Genomic DNA, 12528 nt, shown 5'->3' with positions numbered 1-12528 from the left:
TACATAGCTTCCTCTGCCTTGTATGTCCTTCTCTCTACTGCGGGTTCCCTTCCTATCACCCATTTGGTGAGCACCTCACCTTCCAACACCTTGCTCAACAACCACCTGTTCTGGCAGGCCTTTTCTGGCCACCCAATGAACTGATGTTTCCTTCAGCTGTTCCTTCAGCAATCTTCACCTTACATCTCCCAGAGCACCTAAGAGGCGTATGTACTCGTAGTTGAAGAAAGAGAGGGTAGACATGGAAACAGCAGAACAAAGGAGAGAAGGAATAAAGAGAGTGGACTGAAAGGACACGATGAGAGGGGGAGAAAGACTAATGAAGCAGGTAGCAGACCCCCTGACTGTACTGTTCTCCACTCCCCTCCTGTAGCCACCTACACGGAATAAAGCAGATAGGAATTATCTTATTTTTCTCCGGGATAAAATACATAATTTCCGCATGAATGTTGGCACCTCTGAACACTTCTTTGAAAAGCAGTGCTGTCTGTTCTGCCAAATGGGAAACGGCTGCAACATGAGGAGGATGGTTGATTGCTGTCTTCAGTGGGCTCTGCCCACAGGGTCACACTAAGGGACAGGACCAGATGGTCAGGCCTCGCAGGGAATCAGGTGGGAAGGACTGCATGACCTGTCCTCAAAGGCCAGAGGAAGATGACAATAAGCAAATGAATAAAATAGTGCAAAGCAAGATGATGCAATGATTAAAAGATGTAAGATTCTCAGTATATTTTGGCCACTGAGAAGTCACCAAATCTGGGAAAATTGAAGAGAGGAGCCTTCTCCAGAGTCACAGAGCAGGTTAGTAGGAGAGCCAAGGTGAGTTTCTGGAGCCCAGCCACTCTCCCCAGCTCAGTGGTTAGAACGCATACAGTATTCTCTGGGTAAGCTAACAACCTCCTACAGGAGATGTCTCCAAACAATCAGGCCGCACATATTTATTGAGTTCCTAATATGTTCCTGGGGGTGCCCTAGTTTCACCAGCCTTTGATTTATAATGAAGCAACATTAACTTTTAATTATGAAATTAAAATGTCCCTTGGCTCTCACAAGCTTAAATATTATATCTCAGTTCTCTTCTTAGTTTGACTTATCTTCCTCCTCAGACCTAGGCTTCTTACGGGAAGGTCTGGTTTTTCCACTTGTGTCTATGGTCACTCCTGATGCAGGAAAGGGCACCTGGGGTGATCCCCAAAGCTGAGGCTCAAGCAGAGGCTGAAAGGGGGTATGATAGGAGATAGAAATCCAGCTCAGACCCTATCCAACTGTGAGATCTTGACAAGCCAGTGTCTGACCTTCGGAGAACCTGAAGACATGTTCCAATCTGTTTCAGTGGCTTCTTGAAAGAATCAAATGAGCTCATTGGTGTAAGTACAGCTTGTAAACTCTACAAATGTGTAAGATGATGATCACTGTCCAAAGATGTCCTAGTGAACAAGGAAATTTATGCCATTTGGGTACCCAAACTGCTCTCAACACGATGCCCTACACCTCACTTTAAATTTTTCATTGCACATGCAATTACTCAAAAATGTGCATCTTCCTGCAATGTTTCAGCTCCAGGATATTCTTACCCCTGCTGCCAGAAAAGCACTTACCCCTAGTTTCACCATGTGACTAGAAACTGGGTACTATGTTATTATTACTATGTTCCCTCCATCTCTCCTCTGGATGGAATCTAGGACCTGAGACTCCCATCACAACACTCTTTGTTGTGCCTTCCTTTGAGTCCAGGATACCTGGTTCATGTCTTCATTTATATATTTAGGTCCTCAGAAAGCAGTGCTAATTGAGTACTGTGTGCTCGGCCTCTGGTATACACCTGGGGATACAGAGGTGAATGGGGTGTGGTTCCAGCCCTTACTGGGGTCACTCCCTCCTTCGTCCAGCCTTTCCTATTTTACTCTTGCTTTTCATGAAATCACACTGTCCTTGTTTCCTCCCGCTTTCCTGGCCACATGTCAGTCTCCTTTACATCTTCCTGGGCTTAAACTCTCAAGGTGAAAGGGTTGTTTACTGCTGAGACATCTTCTTGCTCCACACCCTCCGAGCCATGTGAACAACTCCTTTGTGCCAAGGATACCTACCTTTATATCTCCAGCTCATACTTCTCCTAGGGTTCCATTTTCACACATTGAACTAGCTCCCTGGCCCTTCATCCTGACGTCAAGCATCATCTCACTCTGCAGAGATTTATTTCACAGCCCTCAACTTCCTCAGCACCACACCAACCAGGTGACACCCACGCTTCTCCACCTGTCTGCACGGCACCACTGTCTACTCTGTTGCTCAAGAAGCCCTTCATCCACCTTTTCTTCTCCCTCCAAAGAATCCATGTGCAGACCCCAGAGAGGTGTGGCCAAAATATTTATCAAACACATCCTTCCCTTTTCATCTCCTTTCTCTACAGTCATTCAAACTACTATGAACTTCTGGGGGAACCACTGGTCTGTTTGCTATCATGTCCCACAAAAATCCACCCTCTAGACTAAGTGACTGATAGCTTTCTGCTCTTAAGTTAGCGTTCCGCGGTGTGCGGAATATACTTGGACTCTGCCCTCGACCCACAAGGTCCTGCGTGTGTTGCTCAGGCTCTAGCCAGGGTTTGTCTCTGTCCAGTCACTGACTTTCCTTCTGTTCTTTGAAGATGCTTTGCACCAGGGCCTCTATTTGCTCAGAATTCTCTTGCCAGCTTCTTTGAATGACTTGTTATGATCATCCTTTAAGACACAGCTCAAAGTGACAGCTCAAATGAAGCCTTTAGGATCACACCATTCAAGTAGGCTCGCCCTGCTCACCTGCCCCTCAGCTGTTCCCTGCGCTCACCTCAGTTCACTCCGAGAGGGCATTACAACCTGTGACCCCCCTTGCTCAGTTGGTCAGGTTCTGCCATCCCCACCTGGCTGTCAGCTCCTCAAAGGCAGGAACCTCATCTGTCTTGTTCACCCTTAGACCCTGGCATATAATAGATTCACAGGACCTATTTATCAAATGAATGAATGAGCGAATGAATGAATAAACTGGATGATAAGTGCTTTAGCAGAAGCATATTTTAAAAACCTGTAGGAGTCCAGAGAAGAGAGCTGCTATTTCTGCAAAGATCAAGGAAGGCTTTTTAGACAAGGAGCCATAGGAGTAGCTCATGAAAGATGAGCAAGATATTGTCAGGAAGGGAAAGCAAGGAAGGGATGGGTCTTCCCACCTGCAGGAAGAGCAGCCACAGAACTCAGAGTAGGGGAATGTGTGGGCTCAGAAGGCCCAGGTCCGTGAGGCTGGGGCGTGAGCTGGACAGGGCCGCGCACCCAGCCCCTCGTCCCCCTGGGCTAGCTGCCTGCTGTCCTCTGTGGTTCCTCTTTGAGTCCTATTCTTTCTTCACATTCTTTGTGGCAGGAATTTCTATCCAGCTACATTCAGGGGATACCGAGGAGGGAGCCTTAACTGTGCCCTCTCGGAGGTCTAGACTACACAGTTTTCTTTGTTTCATCTGCTTGGGTGTTTTAAAAAGATTCCTCAATGTTTCTAAAAATTGTTCTTCCTTGTCAGTACATGCCCTATTTTCCATGAATTGGAACTTCAACTTTTAGAAAAAGAGAGATTTTAGTTGGTAATAAATGAAGGGATTAGGAGCTTTTTTTTTTTTTTTTTTTTTTTTTTTTTTTGCCTAGAGTCATAGGGAAACAGCTTTAAGGGTCCAAGCTCAATCAGGGGAATTGTCTGATTTTTTTTTTTCCTGTGACTCCTTGTCCCTGCTAGGAGTCCCAGGAGAGACTAAGCCAGTCAGGATGCATCAGGGTCCAGACCCCACAGTCTCCCAGCCCAGAGATGAAGGAAGCTGTGAGTGGCTTCCTGACAGCTTTGGGGTGGTTGCCTTGAGCTCCTGAGACCCCAACAGGATGCAGGTGAGGAGCCTGTAGCCAACAGAGGCCTGGGCCTGCCCCCACTCTGCAACTTCCTGCTGTGTTACTCTCGGAAGCCACTTAAGCTCCCTGAGCTCGAGGCCTTTCTCCGTTAGAAGGGATCCCCGACCCCAACTTGCCCTTGCCATTATCTCTGCCCAAGCTTCAGTTTCTTTCTCATCTCCAAACCTGAGATAAAGCCCTCTGTCTTTCCTGGATTGAATTTCCTTCCTTCTTTGGCCTGAAAACGTGCTAAACCCTGAAGTGCTGCCCATATGAGAAAGATTCAGCACCAGAGCAGGTTTCGGCCTGAGCCAAATGAGGTGAAGCCGGGAAGCAGCTCAGAATATAGAGGGGTAAAAAACCCATTTCCTCCCTGGTGTCTAAGAGGAAGCAAGCTCCACACTAAATTATGTTGCAAATATGCCCCATGGTAGTTTTAATTTTATTGGCACTGATTTTAATTTACTCTTTAGGCTCCTGATTGCAGCATGAGCTGTTGGCTGCTGGCAAGGGGACAGCCCTTCATCACTCAATTTTAATTAAGGTTTTTAAGTTTGGAAGGAAAGAACAGAGATGCTTTACCTCCTTCTATTTTCAATCCCAAGTTGTAATTAAGGGCCCCACACAACACACCTCTTGCTTCAACATGGCCACAGAAAAGTGCCTCTTTGGACTGCTGGAAAAAGCTCAAAAGACTTCTGTTTGTTCACTTAATTCACTCATCCTTCCATTGATTGATGTCCTAGTCATTCTTTTGCCAAAACTTTAGTGATAACCTACATATACCAGAACTTGTTCTGGCCTTGTAGGTTAAAAAACAACAGCTACAGAGCTACGAGAACAGTGTGTGGGGGGCCCCTGCCTTCAAAGCGTTCACATTCTAACGGGAGATGAAAATAAATGCAGAATTACTATGCCAAGTGCTACATGCCTCAGGAGAGATGTCGCTTGAGCTATGAGCGCACAGACCAGACCGTTACTTGAGTGTGAGGGATAAAAAAGTCTTTTTCAATTGAGATTGTATGATGGCTAGGTAAACAGAACTAGTTGCTATAACAAACAACCCCCCAATCTCAGTGACTTAGTGCAGCGAAAGTTAAGTAACAATCATGGGACTCACCTGCCCATTTTTCCCCCACTGATAATCCAGGAACAGAGACTTCCTCCTTCTTATAGCACCAGTGTTTGTGTGGGTAGCTTCCATGGACAGAGCAAGAGAGAATGTGACTGCTTGTGTATGAGTTTTATGATCAAGCCTGGAGCAGTTGTCACGGTTTTCACTGTCCAGTAAAATGGTGAGGGAGTCTGGGAAATGTCTTCTGTGGTCCTGGAAAAAAAAAAGGGGGGGCTTGGTAAGCCTCAGTTTCTCTGAAAATTTAAGTTTTGATCAGACTTACCCAGATGAAAAGAAAATATATTCAAGATAGGAGGAACATTTATTTTAAGTATAGGGACAATAGTCACAATCAAAATGGTTTGAAGAACTCCAGGTAGCTCCATGTGCCTGGAGCTGAGACTAGACAGGGACAGAGACAAGATCATGCAGGGTCTATTTTAAAATAAATGAAGTGGCTTGGGCTTTATCCTGTGAGTAATAAGGAACTGCAAGAACACTTTTAATTGGGGAAGTGACATGTTTTCATTTTGAAATATTACTCTGAAGCAGCCAGGAAAACAGCTAAGAAGCTATTGTAGTAGGACAAGTGAGAGGTAGTGAGTCTAGGATCAGACGTGGTGCATGTCCTCCAGGCACTTACAAACAGACACATCTGTATCAGCTGCATTCAGTAAATGGTAACAAGCACTGATATCCAAACCCAAGCAAGAAACTATTTGGAGAAGTGTGAGGGACTTATTTTAACCGAAGATGAGAAGAAATCACGACAAGCTGAAGAAAGCCAAACTCCTCTATCATACACAATGATTGCGTTTTAAAAATGCAGAAACTGAGACATACTCAAATGTGACTACTGATCCATGGTCACAGGTTATGTTAAAATTTAAAGGACAGGTAGACATCCTGCTTATTTTAGTGTGCCATTCTAATTGGGCCAACCTTGATTCTAAAGTCACATAGGCACAAAGCATCATGAAGTTATTGTTGGAATTAGTGTTTACGTTTTTAGCATTCCAGCAAAGTGCTGAATATTCCTAACGAAGGATGAAAAGTCATAAGCCCTCCAGCTCAAACCCCAAACATGTAAACGTCTGATACCTATTTTTGTATTCTAACTCCAGTCCTTAGAATCTCTGAGTGGGATGTTACCTTAGAGAGGAGCTAATCCTTTATCTTAGTTTGGAAGTGCCAGTTGATACAATGACATGTCAGCCTTAATGACATTTGTGTGGATTTGACTCCAAATGGGGATATACAAAAACAAAATTAAATGAACACAGCAACCCCTTAGGCCATAAGAACAAAATAGTGATTACCAGAATGAAACAGAGGTCAGATGGGTCAGTTTTATCATGAAGGATGATAACTAAACTTTTGGTGGCAAACATAATGCCCTATATACATGTAGGCATCAATTTAAAATGCAGTGTACCTGAAACCCAGATAATGTTAATAACTGCTATTACTTCAGTAGGAATTAAATAAACAAAACTACCACAAAGACAATGATAAGCTGAGACATAAAGTTTTTATTCTGTGCATAAAGTCTCTAATATAGTTTCTGTAAGTCAAAAATTTAAAAAGTTCAACAACCCAATTTTTAAAATGGGTGAAGGAAATGAACAGATGATTCAAAGAAAAGAAAATGCAAATAGTTCTTAAACATATGAAAAGATGCTTAACCATATAATAAAAGATAATTATACTAAGAGAAATTCAGATTAAAACTAATCTTAGATATCATTTTTCACCCATCAAATTGGCAAATATCAAAAAGTTTGATTCCACCCATGTTGCCAAGGCAACTGAGAAAGGAAGCCTTAATACATTGCCAGGAGTGTAAATTGGTCCTTCTAAGGAGGTCAATCTGTCAATATTGATCAGAATTGCAAATGCACAGAGGACCCAGAAATTCCACTTCTGAGAATTCATCCTACTTATAAATACATAAAAGTGACATGGTGTGTGTAGAAAGTCAATCACTAAGATGTTTGTCACAGGAAAAGGTTGCAAATGGCTTAAATGTCCTCAATAGGCAACTAGGTTAAATTGTTTCTATGTGGTAATTCTCTGTGTACTGACAAGTAGTTATCTCTAAAATATGTTAAACAAAAAAACTCGAGGGTGGGTTTTGCATGCTACCATTTGTATATTTGGGTGTTGGGGTGGGTGGGGTGGGGGGTGGGAGAATAATATTTGTCAGTTTGAGCCCAAGCTAGCTCTGGAAGGATACACAAGAACCCAATGCTATTTGGTGCCCTTGGGGAGAGAAATTGGGTGGTGGGAGGGCAGGAAGAGGGAATAAGGAAGATTTCACTAAGTTCTTTCATATCTTTGTGAACCATGTAAAGCAATCAATATAATTCACCTGATGCTTATTTCAAGCAAAATCACATCAAATGCCAGGTGTCAGGAGGGGGCAGTGGACATCACTCCAGAATGGTGAACAGAAGAGCCAGTTTCTAATTCTTACCCGCTTACTAACCAGCTGGCTGGCCTTAGAAGGTGATGGTCTCAATTCAGAGCTGGTCTGGGACTGGTTAAAAAAGCTGGTTTCTGAGGCCCTCTCTAGCGCCAACAGCCAGAAATATAAATTGTAGTTTTTCCGTACACATTTCTTGAGTCATCTCTCTACCTCCTCCTTTCCTCTGCAGCTCATCAAAAGCTCAGAGGAAAAGACAGACAATTGAAGAAAATAAAATTGCAAAGATGACTTTTATAGGGCTCCTGTTGAATCATTGTGTATTCCACCTCCAAAGCTGAAAATGATGAGTTTAATATCACACAGCGCAGTGCATCTTGTATCTCTCAAAAGACAGCTTATGCTACCCAGAGAACTGGGAGCTCGGCAAGGCATAATTTTTCACTCCAACTCTGAGGCAAATGAAATGACAGTCATCAGGCCCACATTCCAGAAGCAACATGGTTTTCATTTGGTTTTAACTTCGTTTGAAAGTGTCCCAAGGAGGGAGAAGATTCTAAACATGGACTTCTCATCTTTCTCAGGACTGTGTCCTAGCGGATGGGAAGAGAGCCAGGTTTGGCCTTGGCTGTTTCTGGTGTTGACCATTGATGACAATCACTTAACTGTGCCATGCCCAAGAAGCCTGGGTTCCAGTCTCCATTATGTCAAGTCCCTTCCTCATCTGGGGCCTGAAAGGATGGACAGATACAAAGGGGGTCATTTTTTTTTAATACATATAGAGCTGGGGTACAGGCCAGAGTGCAGGGTGGTAAGAGGATTCACCAGAGACAGAGTAGGGAGCAGAATAGGCTGACTGACAAAGTACACTGCTGAGGGGAGCAGCAGGCAGGTCAGGAGAGGTCTGCCGTGCCATGTGGGTCACCTACGGGGCGGGGATCGAACTCATGCTCAAGTGGCTTTAGCTTCTCAGTGCTGTGCTTTAACCCGCTGCACCACCAGGGAGGGCCCAAAGGGGTCAAATTTTAAGGCAGGTGAGGATCTCAGGATCTGAAAATTGCCCAGTTCCTGCTGGTCCATTATAGTGTCTGGAGTGATCTCTCTGGCTCACATGTGCACTCTGCATACAGCTACAGAGCACCCTTCACAGATAGTCTCTGGGCTCTTCCTAATAAGTCTCATACTTTCAAGAGCTCATGGAGGATGCTAATAAATAATACCAAGCAAGGAAGTGTCTTAAACATGTATAGGTAAAGAGTAGAGAAAGACCAGTCACTATTATCCTTACAGATTGCAAGTTTGTTTTTTCCTCATGTACTGTTTATATAATACTGGGGAGTAGCTGTGGAGTCGTGAAGTTAAATAAATGGACTAACTAAGATGTCATAAAGTATGAGAATTGTTAGAAAAGAGCCCAGAGCCTGTCTATGAATGGACTAACTAAGATGTCATCTATAATTCTCCCTGGCCAGACATGCATTAGACATTCAGTGAATGAAGGCAATTCATATTGTTTATTTGATTTCTACTGTAACTCTCTGAAGTTGGCCTAAAAATACCCCATTTTTAAAAAAAGATTTATTTATTCATACAGAACCGGGGTACAGACCAGAGGTGCAGGGGTGGTGAGAGGATTCACCAGACAGAGTGTGGAGCAGAACAGACAGATTGACTAGTACACTGCTGAGGGGAGCAGCGGGCAGGTCAGGAGAGGTCTGCTGCACCATGTGGATCACCTCTAGGGTCAGGGATCGAACTCTCACTGAAGCAGCTTTGGCTAGCTTGCAATGTTGCACTTTAACCTACTGCGCCACTAGGAGCCCCCCCAAAAAAATACCCCATTTTTAAATAAGAAATCTGAGACTCAAAAAATGGGACCATGATTTAACCCAGAGCCTCCTACACTAGCAATAACCCAGTTGGGACAAAACCATAAGCAGGTCCAGTGGAAATACAATCATGTTCCATGAAAGGTATCAGTCAGTAGTCAGAGAAACAAATTCTGCTAATGCCTCTAGTCATCACGCACATAAATTTAACCCAACAAAAACCTCACTTCTTCGGAAGGACTCTGAAGAGGGATGCTAACGATAGAAACCTCAGACCTTGAGATGCTTACAGAAGTGAAGAAAAATGGGTCTTCACTGGCTTCCTCACAAATGCTGCTGAATCTGCTGACACCTTGGGCCAGCTTGGAAGGAAATGGGTATGTGTAGAGGTGTGCACCTGCACACACACTTGGTGTCTGGCCCCTTGAGGGCTAGCCCGCGGCCCAGACTTCTCATTTGTTTTCCTTTCTCAACAGAAAACAAGCCTGGAGTTTTATATTGACATCCACGCCCACTCCACCATGATGAATGGCTTCATGTACGGCAACATCTTTGAGGATGAGGAGCGGTTCCAGCGGCAGGCTGTGTTCCCCAAGCTCCTCTGCCAGAACGCTGAGGACTTCTCCTATGTAAGATTGAGGTTCTGCTCTGGTGGCCCCGGCCCCGCCCTACCTGCCGCCCTCCCCCCACCACCTCCCTCGCTTTCTCCTCACTCAGTTCAGTTGGCTGAACATTTACAGGAAGCCTACTCTGTGCCAGGTCTTTGTGGGTGATAAAGATAGAGCAAAACAAGCTGTGCCCAGGCCCTCGGTAGCTCAGAGTGGAGGAGAGGCACTCTTGAAAACGTAGCCTCGGTGTGTCTGACAAGCTGGCGTTTGTTCAGCTGATCAGGCTCCAGCATGAAGAGAAGCCACCCACTGCGTGTGCCCCCATGAGCCAGGCTCCGCCCCAGGGTCTGTTCACACCCTCCTCATTGCCTTCAGTGAAGCCTAAACTGGCTGCCGAACAGGTCAGACTCCCACCATTGTCTTCCTCCGTGACCCTTTCTGGGCCTCAATTTCTTTGTCGGTAATTTGTGGGTGATGATTTTCTGTCCTGCCTGTACCATGGCTTCTTGGGAGGACAAATGCAGTAATAGATAGGAAAGTATTTTGCAGGCAGTAAAGACCTCAGCAGACTCAAGAGACTGTTGTTACTACCCACCTCACATGCACGAAAGGAGGACTGGAGAGGCTGTGGGCTGGCAGAATAATTCGCTGCAAAAAGCAATATTGGAAAAGGGCAGGCAGAGAAGATAAGGAGGGGAATCAGCATGGGGGGCCATGGGAGAGAGATTTTGTACATTTTCCTTTGTTTTGATACTAAATCTCTGAGGCCTGTTATTTTCATGCGCCCAGAGGGGGAGAGGCCCACAAAGGTCATAGCAATTTTTGAAGTTGATGAGCTGAAAACTTGCCTGCCCATTGCTTCAGGCCTGGGTATTAGTGGAGATGATGAATTTCTCCATAAGGTAAGATGCACTTTGAATCCCAGAGTCTTTGAATGCCAGACCAGCAAAGGAACTGGGAGATTATTTAGTTCAGTCTCCTCTTTATATCCAAAAGATGCCTACTGTCCAGAAATTGAGTGTCTAGAGCAAGGTTACCCAATATTTGGTGGTAGTGAAGCAGGCAGCTGCCCATTTTCAATTCTAGAGTAAAAACAGCCATGCTGTGTCTGTAAGAATCTGTGGGAAAGCCTGCCTTGTCTTTTGGCAACCACCCTGATTTCAGAACAGACTGTGGTCTCCTGCATCTGAGTTTCCTGGAAGATTAGGTCACAGGCCTCAGAGACCCTCACAGAGAGATTCCAAAGCCTACAAAAGGGTCCCAGTCTGTGACCATTACTTATGACCTGCCCTGCTGAAATTCCTGCATGCTAGCCTCCTCAAGACTTTGTGGCCAAGGTCAAGGTCATCCCTCCTCAAGAGTTTGTGGCCAAGGTCAAGGTCATCTCTCCACATCTGATCTCTGTCTCCCCTCTTCTTCTCATCCTCAGTGACCAACTCTACTATGTGAGAGTGGACTGCACTACCTGGACATCAGTGGTCCTTACGCCTCTGACCTTCTATGATTTTTTTGAGCCTTTTCCTTCCCTCGAAACACACCCACCCATTTCTCTGCTTCTGCTAGTGTCTGTCTCATTTTGCTGTTTTCTTTCTCCTTCCTTTCATTTTTCTTCTCTTGTAACCTGCTGAATAAGACATGCATGTGGTCTTTTATTAAGACCACAGTACCTCCACTGCTGAGGGGTCCTTGGGTTAAGAACAGAAACACCCATTTAACTCATCAGGAAAGAGATGCATTTTTGCCTCCACTTGACAGATGAGATAAATGAGACTAAGATAAAGCAAATTGTGACAAAAGCAAATTTTGGCACAGAGGATTTGAAATGTTGCCCTCTCTGCTCTTTCTTTCCTTTCTCTGCACCATGGTGATTGTGGCCGGCTCCCTAGCAAGAAGCTCTCTGCTCTCTATGGGTGTTGGGCACAAGTTCCATCGCCCCGCACAGAGGGGAGCACGGAGCAAGAGTGGCGTGGTAGCTTCTGGAATCACTCAACCCTAGTTCAGACATGTCCTGTAGCATTCACTGGATCCATCTCTTCGGGTGTCTCAACTTTCTCGCCTTTAGGAGGTACAATCACACCCCCTCCATCAAGGGTTATTTTGAAGCCTAAATGAGATGCATGGGAAGTAATATTATCAGACTGAAATCCATGCCCAGATTTTTATTCTGATCATAATGTCATGTCATGTCATACCCCATCATAGCATATCCTACCATATCATATCATTGTTGCTTGTTTTCTGTTGCTCCATTGGCCCCCATTCAAATTTCTACAATTTATTTTTTAGATGAAACTTACTGGGTCCTCAAGAGTTCTACCAGATGCTTTCATTTGTTAATTCAATCAGTCCTCAATAATCCTGTGATTAGTAGCCTCCGTGCTTGATGAGGAAACTGAGATCCAGAGGCATTGTAAGGTTCAGTCAAGATCCAGTCACCGCAGCCCTGAGTCTCTCCTGCCTACTTTGTCTCCCTCAGTCCAGCACCTCCTTCAACCGTGATGCCGTGAAGGCAGGAACTGGCCGCCGTTTCCTTGGGGGGCTGCTGGACCACACTTCCTACTGCTACACCCTGGAAGTCTCCTTCTACAGCTACATCATCGGGGGCACCACGGCTGCCGTGCCCTACACCGAGGAAGCCTGTATCCTTGACAGC

At 45.0% G+C, this 12528-nt stretch overlaps 1 protein-coding gene across 1 annotated transcript in view; it reads left to right on the top strand.

The window, feature by feature from the left end:
• AGBL4 (ATP/GTP binding protein-like 4) overlaps positions 1–12528 on the top strand; it is an 893441-nt gene that overhangs the window by 835115 nt on the left and 45798 nt on the right. Inside the window, 2 exon segments of the mRNA XM_004679485.2 lie at positions 9744–9896; positions 12352–12514. Coding sequence (XP_004679542.2) covers positions 9744–9896; positions 12352–12514 — 316 coding nt within the window.

The sequence above is a fragment of the Condylura cristata genome, unplaced genomic scaffold (genome assembly GCF_000260355.1).
Source record: "Condylura cristata isolate star-nosed mole 26May11 unplaced genomic scaffold, ConCri1.0 scaffold00008, whole genome shotgun sequence".
NCBI classification, from domain to species: Eukaryota; Metazoa; Chordata; class Mammalia; order Eulipotyphla; family Talpidae; genus Condylura; species Condylura cristata.
Note: the sequence above shows the minus strand (reverse complement) of the source record. Positions and strands in the feature narration are given on the sequence as shown.